This window comes from Trachemys scripta, chromosome 1 (assembly GCF_013100865.1).
Source record: "Trachemys scripta elegans isolate TJP31775 chromosome 1, CAS_Tse_1.0, whole genome shotgun sequence".
NCBI classification, from domain to species: Eukaryota; Metazoa; Chordata; order Testudines; family Emydidae; genus Trachemys; species Trachemys scripta.
Genome location: NC_048298.1, coordinates 208,314,009 through 208,331,342, shown reverse-complemented (window position 1 = coordinate 208,331,342; position 17,334 = coordinate 208,314,009). Strand labels below are relative to the sequence as shown.

General features: G+C 38.8%; 1 protein-coding gene across 11 annotated transcripts in view; it reads right to left on the bottom strand.

Moving 5' to 3' along the window:
• SMPX (small muscle protein X-linked) overlaps positions 1 to 13,335 on the bottom strand; it is a 62,678-nt gene extending 49,343 nt beyond the window's left edge. For 9 of the 11 annotated variants that reach the window (XM_034755383.1, XM_034755373.1, XM_034755363.1 and 6 more), the window contains exons 1-3: positions 12,272 to 12,422; positions 9,045 to 9,104; positions 3,089 to 3,175 (exon numbers count right to left, since the gene is read on the bottom strand). In XM_034755383.1, the coding sequence (XP_034611274.1) occupies positions 3,089 to 3,175; positions 9,045 to 9,083 (126 nt within the window). In that variant the 5' untranslated portion in view covers positions 9,084 to 9,104; positions 12,272 to 12,422. Of the gene's footprint in view, positions 1 to 3,088; positions 3,176 to 9,044; positions 9,105 to 11,647; positions 11,752 to 12,271; positions 12,423 to 13,284 lie in introns of those variants that run through there. The other 2 variants (XM_034755434.1, XM_034755425.1) reach the window with 2 other exon arrangements.
• Between the last annotated feature and the right edge of the window lie 3,999 nt (positions 13,336 to 17,334).

Below are 17,334 nucleotides of genomic sequence, written 5' to 3'. Positions count from 1 at the left end.
CGGGTGGTGGGGGAGAGCCCAGGGCTGGGACGGGGGGCAGCCAAAATTTTTTTTGCTTGGGGCGGCAAAAAACCTAGAGCCAGCCCTGGTGCCAGCAATGCTCCTCTGCCATGTACATTGGCCAAACCAGACAGTCTCTGCGCAAAAGAATAAATGGACACAAATCAGACATCAAGAACTGTAACATTCAAAAACCAGTAGGAGAACACTTCAATTTTCCTGGACACTCAATAACAGACTTAAAAGTCGCCATTCTTCAACAAAAAAACTTCAAAAACAGACTTAAACGAGAAACTGTAGAACTGGAATTAATTTGCAAACTTGACACCATCAAATTAGGCCTGAATAAAGACTGGAAGTGGCTGGGTCACTATAAAAAATAATTTTCTCTCTGTTGATACTCAGACCTTCTTGTCAACTGCTGGGAATGGGCCACATCCACTTTGATTGAATTGGCCTCGTTAGCACTGACCCCCTCCATTTGGTAAGGCAACTTCCATCTTTTCATATGCTGCATATTTATACCTGCTTACTGTATTTTCCACTCCATGCATCTGATGAAGTGGATTATATCCCACAAAAGCTTATGCCCAAATAAATGTGTTAGTCTCTAAGGTGCCACAAGGACTCCTCATTGTTTTTCCAGGAGTGAATCTACTAAGGCTTCAATTTCTCAGGGAGCCACAAGGGCTTTTCATGAGGCATCATCTATAGGAAATTTAGGCTACTATAAGTTTGATTGGCTTGAAAAATTTGTATTTAACTTTGTATCATCTAATTCATGCAAAATAACTTACATGTGCATGCATGTTACTAATGATGCGATCAGATGTTTATCTGTCTTGTTTTATTGCCTAAGAGCCAGAGAACTGGTGAAAGGTGTATTCCAGTATTCCATTCCGGTTAAAATATATCATTTCTCATAGAAATACTTGTGCATACTTACTGCAGATGTGGGAGCTAGTACACGTAAATCTACTACTTTTTGGGAAACAGAATGCTCATGGGGCACAAACATAACAAACTAGAGTGAATATCACAAAAAATTGATCACAGTATAAATCCAACTCTAATTCTGACTTCATTTAAACACCATACAAAGTATATTGTACTACAGTAAGAATATGTGTTGGCTTTCTTCATATTTATTACTACTATTATATATATTTTTCTGTTGTGGTAATGTGTAAGGACCACAATCAGGAATCAGGACCACATTGTACTAGGCACTGAACAGTGTCCAGGTGACCTCACAATCTGGGATTAAGGCAAGTAGAATAAGTAAATTAATGGAGAAGAAGAGGAAGGGAGGCGGCAGAAGGTCTCAGCAGTCACAGATGGTTACCAGACAGTATTGTTTTCTTGCATAGTTTCATTGCCTGATAACTTGAATAAGCAGAAAAGAATAAAGGCCTGGGATGCACTACAATTCCAGATCTGTAGAGGACCTGTTTAAAAATGATTCTATTTTGTAGTGCTGTGTTGTAACTGACTTAGGCAGCAATCATTTTGGCCTTTGGGACCGTGCAAGGTTTGGAGATGTTCCATTCTATAAATTATTTTTAGGATTACTTTTTAATCTTAGATGTGTGGCATTCATAACTACTTACCTCAAATTATCCCCCACTATGTGTGCAATGTGCACTTTGCAACTGAGATTAGAACTTGGTCTCTAACTTTATCAAAGGAAGTCTAAAGAGTCAATAAGATGCCTCATGGTGCTAAGACTATGGAAGCAAATATCTAGGTGAAGAGACAGTGTTCTTTTTTGAAATTCCCATGTCCTCCCACTCAATTTGCTTGCAACATGTCCTTTCACTCAATTTTTTTTCACATTCAAAACCTATAAGGTTTTCAACCCATTGAATGTGACACATATCTTCCTTGTCAGGTTCTCAAAATATAGCCCATAATGTTCAGAACTGTTAAGAAAAAGATAGATTTGTCTCAAATGGCCTTAAAGATAGAACCATGGATTGTACTGCAAAAGCTAAATAAACAGGAAAAACTGAAAAGACAAATCCACTGGGAACATTTATGTTCCACTGCTACTACAACGTCTAATTTAGCAGCCTTTACTCATGTGAATAGTCCCATTGGTTTGGGGAAGTAAAGGCTACAGGATCAGAACAGAAACCTTAATTCTATAGTTCCTGTTTCATATATAATATACACATAATTGAAGAGCAAAGCTATAATTCAATCATCCAACTAAATCAAACAGTGCTAGCCATTTATCTTATTTCTCAAATACTACCAACCCTCGTGCATGTGTTATTAGTTTCTTTTTAACATCTTTTGCATTCCTTCGAAATATAATTACTACATAGAAAATATGTTTTAATTTTTTTTCAGAAGAAAAAAACATCTGTGCTTGCAAGGTCACTTTATACGTTTTCTTTCCAAAATGCCTTCTTCAAAAATAAGTTAGATCAGTTTTTCCTCCCCAAAATGACTTTATAAACAGAGCATCATTACTGGAAAGTATATAAGAGAATTTAGCAAAATAACCTCTTCTGTTTTGATTAACAATGAAACTGATAAGAGGGGAGGAAAGAATTAGCCTTAAGTAAGAAAATCATCAGTCTGAAGTGTCTATAGTAGCTGGGGGAAAAGGCTGATAATTTGTCCAAAAATATTCTAAATATTCCCTTTTAGAGATAGATCATCAGTGTCCCTCGAGTAGCCTGGGATGTCACAATCCCCTTCTGGGTCTCCCCATTGCCCCAGTCAGGAGGAAACTATGCTAGGGCTATACCCAGTGCAATATACACTCCCCAAAGTGCTGGTTTGCTTTCCCATCATTGCCCTCCCCTCACTTGTCACTGCTGATGCCATTCCCTTAACTAAGCGGGACCACATACCCCGGTACTTGTTTATATTACCATGTATGTTTTGGCTTCAGAAATAACACCAAGTATATCAACTGTATTCAATAGTCAGTGGTTGATTTCCAATTGGAATTGGTATACGGATGCCTGTGATAACTAGGATTGGCATTTCGTACTGTAGCCTAGATAAAGTGACTTGCATAGCACATAAACTGCAGAGATTCTCCTGCATTAAGTTTTAATATTATTTTTCTTACCTCCTCCACTTCAGGTGTAAATTCTTTTCTTTTTGGAGGATGCCCTGCTCCAGGTCGAAATGCTCCCATTGGGATGTTGATATTAGCCTGTCAGAAGGAAACCATGATGGATTCACCACACCAAAAAAAAAAAAAAGTCTAAATGCAATGAAATTACAAAGATGCAATTGCAAAAAAAAAAAGGGTCACAGTAGTGAATTTCTCTGTGTGTTTTATATTTGTAGCCACTGCAGTGTTTTTACAGAGTTGGTGCTGGAGTGATGGCTCTCAAACCCTTTCATACAATGGGCCGCTTATGAAGATAAAGATCCTCTTGCTGGCTGTCTCCACCCAGCTTCCAGCTCCTGCTCCTTGCCTGTGGCAACTATAGTGATTAGTTACCTAAAAGCTTAATATTAAGATGGTACTAAAGAGACAAAATGGAAATAATCACAGTATGGCAGCTTGGACGTTCCCCACAGCCACCATCCTTTTGAAGCTGTGCTACTTATTTCCTCCCCCGTGCATACAGTATTAATATATTTATCAGTAGTTAGCTCCCTGAATTGCCTGCAGACCCATCGCTTTAAGTTTTCTGGGTTACTTTGCAGTTTGGTTTTGTTCACCTGTACATTTGCTACCCTTCCAATTTTGGAGTTACCCACAAATTTGATTGAGACTGGATTTATACCACCAGAATGCTATTACAAAGAGATGGAGTAGATTCATACAGTGCTTAAAGGTGACTGTTTTTTCATTTTTTTAATTAACTTGGTCAAAAAGCCGCTGGATTTTCATGGACAGGATATCTAGGCTCAGTTGAGCTCTGGAGTGCATCCGGTATGGGGACTCAGAGGTGGCATCTCTGCTGTTTGCAGATAGTGTTGTCCTTCTTACTTCTTCAGACTGCGATTTCATGCACTCAAACATTTCTCTGCGGAGTGTGAAGCGGCTGGGATGAGAATCTGCACCTCCAAATCAGCGGTTATGGTCCTGTCCAGAAGAAAGTGGACTGTTCTCTCCAGGTAAGGGGGGAGCACCTTGGATGAGTTCAAGTATCAAGGGGTCTTGTTCAAGAGTGATGGCAAGCAGGAGCGGGAGATTGCCCGGAGGATTGGTGCGGTGGCAGCAGTGATGCAGGCGCTATACTGATCCGCGTTGGTGAAGAGGGAGCTGAGTTCTCAGACGAAGCTCTCGATTTACAGGTCGCTCTACATCTCCATCCTCACCTATGGTCATGATTTTGGGGTGATGACCAAAAGGACGAGATCGCAGGTACAAGCGGTGGAAATGAGGTTTCTCTTCAGGGTGGCTGGGCTTACTCTCCGAGGCAGGGTGAGGAGCTCGGCTATTTGGAAGCGCCTTGGAGTAGAGTCACTGCTTCTCCAGATCAAGAGGAGCCAATTAAGGTGGTTTTGGCACCTGATAAGGATGCCCCCTGGGAGCCTTTTGTTGGAACTCTACTGAGCACGCCCCACTGGGCGGAGGCCCCAAGGCCGACCCAGGACACACGGGAGGGATTATATCTCCCAGCTGGCCTGGGAATGCTGGGGAATCCCCCAGGAGGAGCTGGAATCTGTTGCAGAGGAAAAGGAGGTCTGATCCTCCCTACTCTCCATGCTGCCGCTGCGACCCTCACTAGGAAAAGCAGCATAAAGGAAGAAAAAGAAGAAGAAGAAGAAGAAGAAGAAAAGCCGCTGGACATCCTAAAAATCCTGGATTGGGCCACAGCTAGTAGGAAGGATATCTGGTTGATAGCTGATGGATTTGTCACCTTGTGTCAGAAGCAGATCTACAGACTTCATGAAAGTTTTAGAGCGATGAAATCACAATAGTATTTGTAGTAAAATGCATACTGTAGTGTGGATCCAGTTTAATTAGCACATGAAGTAATTAGATCCGGTACCCCCAAGCACCTTTCTGGGTTCAAATAGGTTGGAGTGCTCAGGGAAGTTCACTAGCAGATTCAATTCTACTGTAAATAAAATCAATGGCAAAAAAACCCTACATTGGCTGCAATGAGAGCAAGTTCTATGTCTATCTGAGGTACTGATAGAGTATGACTACACTGCAATTAAAAACCTGTGGCTGGTCCATGCCAGCTGACTCAGGCTCGCAGGGCTCAGGCTAAGGGGCTGTTTACTTGCTCTGTAGACATTCAGGCTCAGACTGGAGATTGGGCTCTATGACTCTGCAAGGTGGGAGGGTCCCAGAGCTCAGGCTGCAACCCCAGCCCAAATGCTACACTGCAATTAAACAGCAGCTTAGCCTGAGCTCCACGAGCCCGAGTCAGCTGGCACAAATCAGTTATGGGTGTCTAATTACATTGTAGACATACTCATATAGCCCCCAGGACCATCTCAGCATCTTACAATCTTTAATGTATTTAACTTCACAGTACCCCTGTGAGGAAGGCAAGTGCTCTTTGCCTCAGTTCTCCATCCATAAAATGGGGATCTGAGGCAAAAAGAGACTAAGTGACTTGCCCGAGGCCACATAGGAAGCCTGTGGCAGAACAGGTCTCGAATTCCAGGCTTGCTTTCCAACACTGGATCCCCATTCCTCTCATGTGCTTTGGAAAGTATGTTGCTATAATTACCTTAAGCAGTTAGGCCACCAGTTGGTCAGTTACACTTAATAGTGTTGGAATTGTCATTCATGGGTCAAATTCACCCTGCTGGTAAAAGCAATGGCAAATTTTACTTCTTTGCCTTAGACCTGTGCCTGTGCGCCCCAGGAAGGATTCATCTATCTGGGAGGGTAGGCAGAGTTTCTATTGCTTCATCCTCTTGTGGGCTTTTCCAGTCAGGGATCTTAATATTTCATCAACCGTTCCAAAGGATTTTCACTAGTGGAGGAAGCCAAGTCAGCACAAACCCCTGGCCACTTTAACCATGACCTTTCTATGGCCAGTGCTTCTCCCTGATGGAATCAATGGAGGTACTCTAGAGTTATGCCAGTGCAACTGAGTTCAGAGTCTGATCTGTTATCTATATGAGAGTTCAGACAGAAAGTTGCAGGCTAGTTTAAATGTGTCTTTAAAACAAAGATTTTTGAAAAGAGAATGAATGATAGACAAATATGTGTGGAGCCCTGAAGAAGAGCTCTGTGTCGCTCGAAAGCTTGTCTCTCTACTAACAGAAGTTGGTCCAATAAAAGACATTACCTCACCCACCTTGTCTCTCTAATAGATAATATTACTCTCTGACTATAAATGGACAGATAACATGTATGATGTGTCAGCTTGATGGCCTATTATACAGTGATCTGGACTATTAGAACTGGACTTCTTTTTACAGTCACTTGATTCTCTGGTTGGGACTGTTGCAGAGACAGAATATACAGACCAGAGAGTTTGAGTGCCTTCTACTGCCCTGCAACAACCCAGAAGGACAGTTTAGGAGTGTTATTGGTGAGACCTGAATGGAGTCATGGTCACCCCTATTCATCCAGAAGGACAGATGAACAAATTGTAGGGCCACTTGAAGGTAATTGTGTTAAAATAAATTGAGAAAATATGAAAGTTTTCAGAGCTCTGAACAGAACAGAGAACCTCCACTAAAACCCTAAACCAGAAAAGCACTTAACTGAGAGGAAAATCAAAAGTAGTAAATGTTGACAGAATGTATTATCAGCTAATACCATAGACAGCATTTCACACAGAGATTATTGACAGCTTCTTCAATTACATTCTTTCATGTCAGTGTATGGATATGGATCCTTAAATTTCCATATCTGTAGCACAATATACATTGTCATTTCCCTAGATGTAGGACCTACTGTATCAGTATGTAATAGCAAAAGCTCATAATCCATGAATCACTACAAGGTATAGTGTATAAAAGTCACTGACACCTTGTATTATGGATCTGAGATAGCTGCAAGAATAAAAGGCATCAGTTGCAGTGTAGATTTTCTTACTGCAGCAGCTTCCAACAGCATTCCCTAGAAATGTTGTAAAAAACAGTTTGTGCAGTGGTTGCTTTTCTAACGTTTGTAATTCAAGCCTATTGCATAATTTTGACTTTCTTAAAGTATTAAATTTAGTGCTTTTGGGGCACAAGCTTTTTTTTAAAAAAAAAATACTAACAATTATTTAGACATTTAAAGTTTCAATTTCGAAGTTGGAAAAAAAAATCTTAAAAGTGACCAAAAGTGCCCACCTCTACTCTTTCAGTAAAGAAACAAGCAAACCAACTTAATTCAAAATGTGTTTACAAAAAGAAAACTTGTTTACATATGCCATATTAAGATTAGTAGTTGATTAAAACTTAGATCCAAGTTATAAATCCCCTAAACTGTGAGTTAATAATGCAAATGATTTTGAAATGTAATATATAAAGTGTGAAATCCTGACACCCCCCCCCCCCGACAGAAGTCAATGGCAAAAGTCCATTAATTTCAAAGCCAAGACTTCTCTCAAACCATATAAAAAAGTCAGTTCTGTTCAGTTAAATCACACTTAATAGTAATCAGAATTAACACACATAGGCCTTGCAGCTTCAAAATGCTGCACAACCATTAGCTAATTAATCTTCATAATATCTCAATGAGTTAGGAAAGTATTATCATGGGAAAACTGAGAGCAGATCAGCCATGATAAATTCCATTTGGGGTTCTTATGCTATTTCAAGCTTTTATGAAACCTTGCACTGTTTTTCCTATCAACATGCTGGGAAAATCTACTGCAAAAATATATATAACAAATTTGTAATAACATTGTACAAGTTAGTATTTGAGGAGGCACCCTGGCCTTTTGGCTAAGATCAACTAATTTAACTAACTAATGTACTTTTTTTTAATGTTATATGCTTAACCACTAACCTTTTCCTGTATTTTCTACCACAGGCAATTGTCAGCTCATACAATTTTTCTTTATTTCTTTCTTCATTTGCAGTATAACTTCATTTTTTGATGAACATGAACTGACATGGCTGGGGTATTTATAAGGTGTATTCAACAATTTATGTGTTCTATAATTTTAAATATTTTCTATTAAAAGTTTTTATTAGTTTAAAATCTAATATGAGCTCAGTCTGGGAATGATATCCTGCACTTGCTGGCAGAGCCAGCCTTTAAGGCCTAGAAAGCACATAGTAACCAGCCTCTGTGAATTGACAGCCTCTGTGCATTGACAGTGACTTGATAGAAGATTCTAGGATCATCTTTGGTTTCATTAAAAAAACAAATAAACAAACAAAAAGTATAGCTCTTACTGTTTTAGGACCAGTTCCTGCTCATGCTGAAATAAACAGCAGTTTTGCAATTGACTTCAGTGGGAGAAGAATTAAAGGGTTAGTTTCACCATACTTTGTTCACCTGCTTCCCAGAGGTGTTGTGACTGTTTTGTAGTTGATGTTTGTAAAAGACTCTAAAAAATACAATTAACCAGAATGAGCATACAACCCTACCTGGCACAGTCTTGCAGTTGATTACTCTACTTTATTTTGGTTTTCCCATAAAATGTCTTGCTGAATAACAATGTAGTTAAATTGAATACTGTAACTATATATTTTGTTGTTCAAAAAAAATGGAGAGATGAAAACATGGAAACATTCAAAGCTGTGCCATCTATCTATCCCATACTTCTACCATAGTGGTATTAATTCTAAAGAAACCACTAGGGTTTTCAGACATGGGATTTGCTTATAATAATGATTGGCTGTATATATGGAAATTCTGTGGATTATCCTGTTGTGTTTAGCAGACCCATCAACAAACAGTATTTATCCTGGGAAGGGCTATTGTTTTTAAATCAAATCTGTGAATATTTTTTTTTCTGTTCAGATCACCAGCAATTCCTCAGGTCAACATTTTTATGTGCTTTCATGTCTACTAAGACTAAGCTTTTATTCTTTTTAAAATAATCACTAGCTAACACTTGTGTTGTTCATTACAAACAAAATGCAGATTGTGAAGCAACTGATGTAGAAATTCATTATTTTCTGATATTAGAAATGTAAGTACTGTCTCTTACCTGAATGGATCTGACATTTGAAACTGGCTGTTTTGACATTCTTAAGAGAGCGCCTTATCCCTGCAAGCAAAATGAGAAACCGTTACAGGCTCTGACATTCAGATAGCAGAGCTTGATAAACTAGAACTTAACCCATACTGCTTCTTGACAGGCATCCATTTCACCAGCCCTTCTACTCTTTCAGTCTCAGTTTCAGAGTTGCTTAGATACTCCCTTTTAATACCTGAGGGAGTGAGAACACCTGAGCTTTCCTGGTTAATCTTTCATAGCCAGAAATGGTGATACTGCTTTCACATAAAAAAAAATAATAGTGAGGGGAATCAGAAATTCTTAAGACATTAAGGACTTCCTAGAATGAACAAGTAACAAAAGGAAGAAGTTTGGGGCAAACAATGTACTGTTACTGTTGCCTCATAATAGAAATAGAGGTTACAAAAGCCCTGAGCCTGAATCTGTCCTTTGCAAATAAAAATGTAATCCTGGAGAATACACTTTTAACAAATAAAAATGTATCCATCGCCTGACTCCCAAAGCTTAAAAAATCTCTCAAATCTATTTGTGTATAGACTGGGGGGAGGAGGGGAGGGAAATAGACACTGTTAAGTTATAAAGTCCTTGGAAATCTTCAGGTCACAGAGAATCTTCCCTTCAAAGATTTATATTAAGCAGATTTAGTAAGTTTTTGAGCAATAGCATAAGAAGGAATTAAGAACAGAGACCATTTCAGATAAACATGGAAATACTGATACTGACTTAATATACAAATTCACACCAGGCCACTTACTCAGTTCTACTGACTCTGAAGTCAAGGAGCTCAGAAAAGACTGAGTAGAGAGCAAGAATCCAATTCTACCATCAATTTCATTCAAGCAACCTCATTGGGTTGAATTTTGCCCTTGCTTTTTACTGTCTTTTCTGAGGGCTATGTTTTCAGTTTGGGTAGGCCTGTGTAAGGATTTCGGGACCAAAAAACCCATCAGACAAATTATAAATTGTACAGTTCCAATTGCTTTTTTCACTGTGATAACCTCAAACCAGACAGTTTAAATAACTTCAATGTGCATTATGTTGTCTGTTAGATTGACTTTGGAGGTGAAATCCTGTCACTGAAGTCAATGGCAAAACTCCCAGCATTTTACCCCTTGCATTCTTTTTTTTTTTTTTTTTTTAAGTTGCTATTGTGCATGGAAAGTAATCATTTTCTCAGATGACTGATAGAAAGTGGACCTATGGTGTATTCAGTGATTGCATTTCAAGAATTATAAAAAACCACAAACTGTTAGAAAGATATGATCTATTATGTCTTATAATAGGGGAAAACGTAATTCATTTATGCTATGATCTTTTCCCCCTTTCTCATCACAATTAAAAATGAAAACAAAGGCAAAGGCACATACAAATTTAAAAATACTATGGGAGTGCTTTAAAACCACAGCAGCAATGAAATTACAGTTAAGGCTTCTAGCATATGGCAACACACTCCCCCACCTCACATGAAACAGCTGATATACTTCCACCCGCCTTTGGCCATACTTAAACATGGATGGGTGAGGAATTAGATTAAATCTTTACTTAGAATGTCTTTCTTTAAACCAAGCCATCTTAGTTTTTGTAATATGTTGTGAGTTCCTAAGAAGCCTGTGTTGAAACTGATTGCAATCAGACACTGGTTCTTAAAGAGAGATGTATGATACAATTGTGTAGGATTGCTTTTGGAGGAGGTGATTTTTTCCTTCCAGTTCATGCTGCCCTCATTACTGCCAGAGAAATCAGGACAACAGCACACTGATGAGTAAAAATAGACAACCTTCTCTGGCTGCATTCCCTCCCCTCCTACCCTCCCCCCAATTCACCTCTAGCACAACTACTGACCGTCAAATGTATAGAAATAAAGCTTAAGTTACTGCAATATCTTTATCTCTGACCACACAAAGACGGACATGGATTAATAAATATATAGTTTTATAAATGCTTTTATTTTGCCATGTATATCTGAGAGATATTCAACAAAATGCTATTACCCACATTCTGTTATTTCTGGCATTTTGAGCAGATTTGCAAACTCGAACAAATTACAGCTCACATTCAGTATCAGCTAAGAATTTCAAACCCCCTTTGCCAGGCAAATTGTCTGATACACACAAAGCCTTGTTCTCAAGCCTCGTTGGCTTCCCCACACCTTACCTTTTACCTTTTATGGCCTGAATGCAAAGAAAAACTTTGAAAGCAATGACACTCTTATTTCAGTTTGGAGTTATTTAATACCTGACTTCCAATGCAAACTCTTTTACTTTGTAGTGAAATCACTCATGAACAGGAATATTTGATAGGAAGGAATCAGTCAGTATTCTGGAACGAGTTTAAAAAAAAAAAGTTATCTTCTCTCCTTCAGCTAAAAATAATTCCTGAGAGGGGTGCAGAAAGATGTGCAGCTGTCTGGACTGACTGATTTCTTAGTCAATTTGCTTTAAATATGGCTGAGATACACAAGGCACTATCATAATTTCCATCTTTCTTAATCCTACTATAGATAAGCAGCAGGAGAAAACAAAAAACAAAACAAAAAAACCAAAAAACCCAAACACTGAATGCGGTCCTCTTACCTCCTGCTGTACTCATGAAATCAAACACCATGGGTGTTTTGGCCAGAAAGCTGCAGTGTGTTTTCTTATAAATGACTTTGACAGGAACTACACATCACTGTGAAACCTAACTGGTACTGAGGAGAAGGAGAAACCTACACTTGGCTTCTTCCACTTTGCCAGGCAGAAACTTACTATCTTCTGCAGGCAAATACAATAATAACGTAAAGTTTTCGATAACACTATTCTCTCAGCCTCCACTACTGTATGCTGCTATGATTACAGTAAAGAAAACTTATCTCTCTCCCATACCCACTCCCCCCCAACATTTTTTTTTTACCAACTGTAACACATTTTTAGAAAAAATTAAGCATATTTCTGGTACAGTATCCGTGCTGCTGCATAGTTTTGCTTGTGATGTCACTAAGTATTAAAGCAGCTTTCTGTTTTAAATCTTTTAAGATCCCCATAGATTATAAAGCAGTAGCAATAACAATCTGCACTAAACACATTAATATGCTGCACAAGATGTTAAAATAAACAGAGAACTATAACTACTTCAGACACTTCACAGAATCTTTCAAGTTTGCAAATGACACCTTCAACTTAGTTTACTTATTTATTTATATAAGAAAAGTTCCAAACCGTCAAGTGAGTATATACACTTCTTTTCGATGCTGAAAGAGACACCTTCTTCAGTCAGCTGAGATCTTGACTGTGATCCTTTAAATGTGTCTGAAATAGCTAGAGTGCTTTGTGCCTGTATGGTACTGAGAGCTGCTCAGGGCTGGAGTGGAACTCAGTTTAGAAGCTAAGTGTAAAAGCAAATTCCTGTCATAGCTTCCAGTTGTTCTTCCTAAATATAGTTTGATACACGCTGTAACTTCATTCCCTCTGAGACATTGGAACTCTCAAAAACAGGGTTCAAGTGTCAAGCAATAGCTGTTAATGAAACACACCTTTGGGTCATTTTTTTGCTGTCACACTCACTGTAGTTTTCGGGTGTTCACAGGAGCAATGCACATAATGGTAGAAGGCAGTGAAGATCCTTAAACTTTCCCTGTTCTGTTTCAGGCACCGCTTGCACAATGTTCTCTCTTTACCACTGCACCAAGCCAAGGATTGATCACAAACACATACATTTTCAGCCATATTTTTAAAAGGAGCTCACTAATTTTGTTTGCCTCAATTTTTGGTCACCCAATTTGACACACGTTGGGCCTTAAATCATTGGAAGCTGCAGGTCCAGAGGAACTCTGAAAGTCAGGCACCAGGTGAGCCCCCCCAAAAGCAGAGGCACACAAAATGAATGAATGAATTCTGAAAATGTTGGCTCTAAGAAATATTTGTTAAATGTTAGGGATCTGGGTTAAGAAATGCTTAGGAAGTACAAATGGGAGCAGTCATTGTGGCTAATGCAACAATAAGTCCACCTCATTGTACTATATCATGGCAGAGAACAGATCACGAGCAGTCATCCCTAATACCTCTCCTGGTCATGCACATTAGACCTCTCTTGATCCTCTTTAGTGAGAGCTCAAAACCAGATCTGTCTGTACCCTCGCAGTTGTGCTTTGCACCAAACTGCAGATTTTCCCATCAGTCCAGGTCACACATGAATCACATTTGTGTGACATCATCCCCATGTTCACACTCACACGACTGCAGCCTCCAGTTCATTGTGACATCATGGGAACTGACATTCTTCCTCTCCCATTATTCCTGCTGCAGCTGCTCTCACCATGTCTGACCAAGGACACCAATAATATAAGACAGCAGAAACCAAAGAGAGCTACTGCTGCTGCAGTGTCGTCATCTGCAGTATGGTGTCGAGTCATGCTGTTGCACTCCCTTATGAGTAATGGATGCATTTGCTGACATGATACACTGCAATGAGGTGGCTTCCCCACCTACATATCTCAGGGAACTCTCCAACCAACCTCCCACCTACCCCATCATTTTTTGTGCAAGTTTTGTGCAACTCTGTGTTCTGAACCTACCACTCCTTGGGACAGGGTGTATTGACCATAAGCTGAAGTTTATGCTCAGATGCAAATTATCTACAAATATATACATTAACTCATTACATAATTTGCAGAAGATGTCACACAAGAAGCTGCACAAGACTTAGCAGCTATGGGCCCAATTAGTTGCAGTCATAAGCCTACGTGGCAGCAGTAGCTCTAATGAGTGGTACTGCACAATCCAATATGAAAAACAAAGTCAAAGCATTTTTGACCTTAACTATACAGAAATATTAACTGTTTTATTGTGATTTCAGCTGGCTTTTCCTTTTCATTTCATTTGGCGGCCTCTGGGGATGAATTATTAGCTGGTCTCCATTGTGTGCAATACACACAAAATGCTCAGTGCATACATCAGTTTGTACATGCAGTTGACTCATTGGAATGTAGAAATGGATAATTTTGAGTTCAAAAATTGTGGAGATGAACAATTTTCAATCTTAATTTTGACCATAAAGACATTTATAAACAGTTCATAGTATGATTTGTAATTTCAGAGGTAACTCAACCAAATGAAAAGAAAAAGCCATCTGAAATGTCAATATAACAGTTAATATTCCAGTATAGTTATGTTTGAAGTTGTTGCCATTTGGCTTTAGTTCATTTGTACCCCAGTTCTATTGTTAAAATGATCTAAAATATTTTTGAGGCCAGGGGATTTTTACTCTTAAAACATGTCAAACTTCACAGCTATGACTTCACAGCCATGATTTAGAGTGCACTGATAAAAAATTTGAATTTTTGCTAGCAGTGGAATTTTTGCAATATATTATGCACTCGCAGCTCATGTTTGCAAGGGGATTGGCCCTGCCTTAAAGTGCAGCTTTATTCTGTGAAGTTACTCTTCAAAAACTGCATTGTGGGCAGTCCACATTTATTGTCTTAATGATTTCCATATCAAATGCATTCAGTTTACAGGTAAAAAGATGATTTCCTAACTACCAGCCCTGTACATTTAATTTATTTCACTTGATACTATAACACACATGCTACATATTTACCCTCCTAGGATAGGAAAGTCAAACAGGGTTCTTTCCCTAATTATGTCATCACCAGAAATAAAAGGCTTTGCTGTCCACATGAGGCCTTTACTTGTACCTCTGCAATTCCATTGTCTCCAGATTGTGCTTGGAGTGACATCGATTCAGACCTATTTCCTTCAATATATTTGCACATTAGTAACCGATAAGAATTTATTAAACAAACCTATTGATGCACAAGAAGGAAGAGAATCAAGTTAAGTCTCTAGCTGTGCTAACTACATTGAGCTAAAAGGAGAAAAAATCATTAAAAACACAATTTGTCACTAAAGTCAGAAAATGTCACAGCAGATTTGTTGAGTAAGAAAGTGCCAGTTTTACAATCACTTTGCAGAGTACAGCCCCAGATGTATTCTACTCCAGAACTTGTACATTCATCTGCCATATACATTCAGTTGCTGATTTAACAACTAGTATTTGCTAGTATTTCCAAAGAACACAGAACATAAGAGCTACCATACTGGGTCAGAGCATGATCCATCTTGCCCAGTATCAGGTCTCTGACAGTAGTCTGTACCAGAGCTTCAGGGGAATGTACAGAACAGGGCAATTATGGAATGATCCACCCCTGTTTTCTACTTCCAGCTTCTGGAAGTCAGAGGTTTAGAGTCACCCTGAGCATGGAGTTCTGTCCCTGATCATTCTGGCTAATAGCCATTGATGGACCTACCCTCCTTATCCAATTCTTTCTTGAACCCAGTTATACTTTTGGCTATCATACCATCTCATGGCAATGAGTTTCACAGGTTGACTGTGCACTGTGTGAAAAAGTTCTTTTTGTTGTTTGTATTAAACCTGGTGCCTATTAATTTCATCGAGTGAGCCTTGGTTTTTGTATTGTGTGAAAGGATAAATAACATTATTCACTTCTTCCACACAAAAAGCATGATTGTATAGACCTCTATCCTATCCCCCTCTTAGTCATCTCTTTTCTAAGATGAACAGCCCTAATCTTTTTAGTTTCTTCTCATATGGAAGTCATGCCATATACTTGATCATCTTTGTTGAGCTTTTCTGAACCTTTTCCAGTTCTACTATATCTTTTTTTAAAGATGGGGCGACCAGACCTGCACAATATTCAAGGTATGGGTGCACTATTGATTTATATAGTGGCATTATGATATGTTCTGTCTTATTTTCTATTCCTTTCCTAATAGTTCCTAACATACTGTTAGCCTCTTTGACCATCGCGGTGCACTGAATGGAAGTTTCCAGAGAACTATCCATGGTGAATGCAAGATTGCTTTCTTGAGTGGCGACCCCCATCATTTTGTATGTATAACTGAGATTATGTTTTCCAATGTGCATTACTTTGCACTTATCAACATTGAATTTCCTCTGCCATTTTGTTGCCCAGTCACCTGGTTTTGTGAGATCCCTTTGTAACTCCTCTCATGTTTTGGACATATCATCGGCCAACTTTGCCACTTCATGCCCTTGTCCAGATCATTTGAACAGTAAAATGCTAGTACAGGTCCTTGGGGGATCCCCCTATTTACCTCTCTCCTTTGTGAAAACTGACCATTTAATCCTAACCTTTGCTTTCTATCTTTTAACCAGTTACTGATCCATGAGAGGACCTTCCTTCTTATCTCAGGACTATTTAATTTCCTTAAGAGCCTTTGATGAGGGACCTTATCAAAGGCTTTCTGAAAATCCAAGGATACTATATCAACTGGATCACCCTTATCCACGTGCTTGTTGATTCCCTCAAAGAATTCTAATAGATTGGGGAGGCATCACTTCCCTTTACAAAAGCCATGTTCACCCTTTCCAAGCAAACCATGTTTATATATGTGTCTGATCATTCTCTTTTTACTGTAATTTCTTCCAATTTGTCCAGTACTGAAGTTAGTCTCACTAGCCTGTAATTGCCAGATCTCCTCTGGAGCCCTTTTTAAAAATCAGCATTACATTAGCTACCTTCCAGTCTGGTACATGTATGCATATTAGACTACAGACTCAAACCCTAGTATTATTTTTAGGACTATACACATATATTATACAGAATCACTATGTACTATAATATGAGATGCTGAGAACACACCAGGAGTAGTAGTTCACTTGTGATAGAAAAGACATATTTTTGTTCAAAACATACTGTTACCACATTCTTAGAAGCTTTGTCTAATGAACATATTCATATCCACATTGTTAAAAAAACCACTACTTTTTAACTTGGAAAATAGACGTTGTATAACACTAATTGGTTGTGTATATCTTACTTTTTGACTGAGATAATTCACCATATAATATCTGTTTCTTTAGATGGTCACTAGGAATTTATTTATTTAAAGACTTTGCTCACTGGGATACCCTCATGAGACCCAGATCTCATTGTCCTGAGATTCCCAGGAGGAAAGCAGTCGTACTATTTTACTCCAACATGCTTTAGTGCAAAACAAACAGTATAATGCAGTCTAAAACACCAAACACAACAATGAGCAGTCACAATTTCCATTCACTGTACACAGGCAAGGCTCCTTAAAATAAGAGAATCAAAAAACATTCTTGGGTGTCTGTCTCAAAGGACCAGGTACAGCCCTTTGGGGATGCAAAGTCTTACTCCCCTTACTTAATTTTAGCTATAGAAATTATAGCTGGGTATCAGGGAAAGTCTATAAATAAGACTATCCCAAACTAG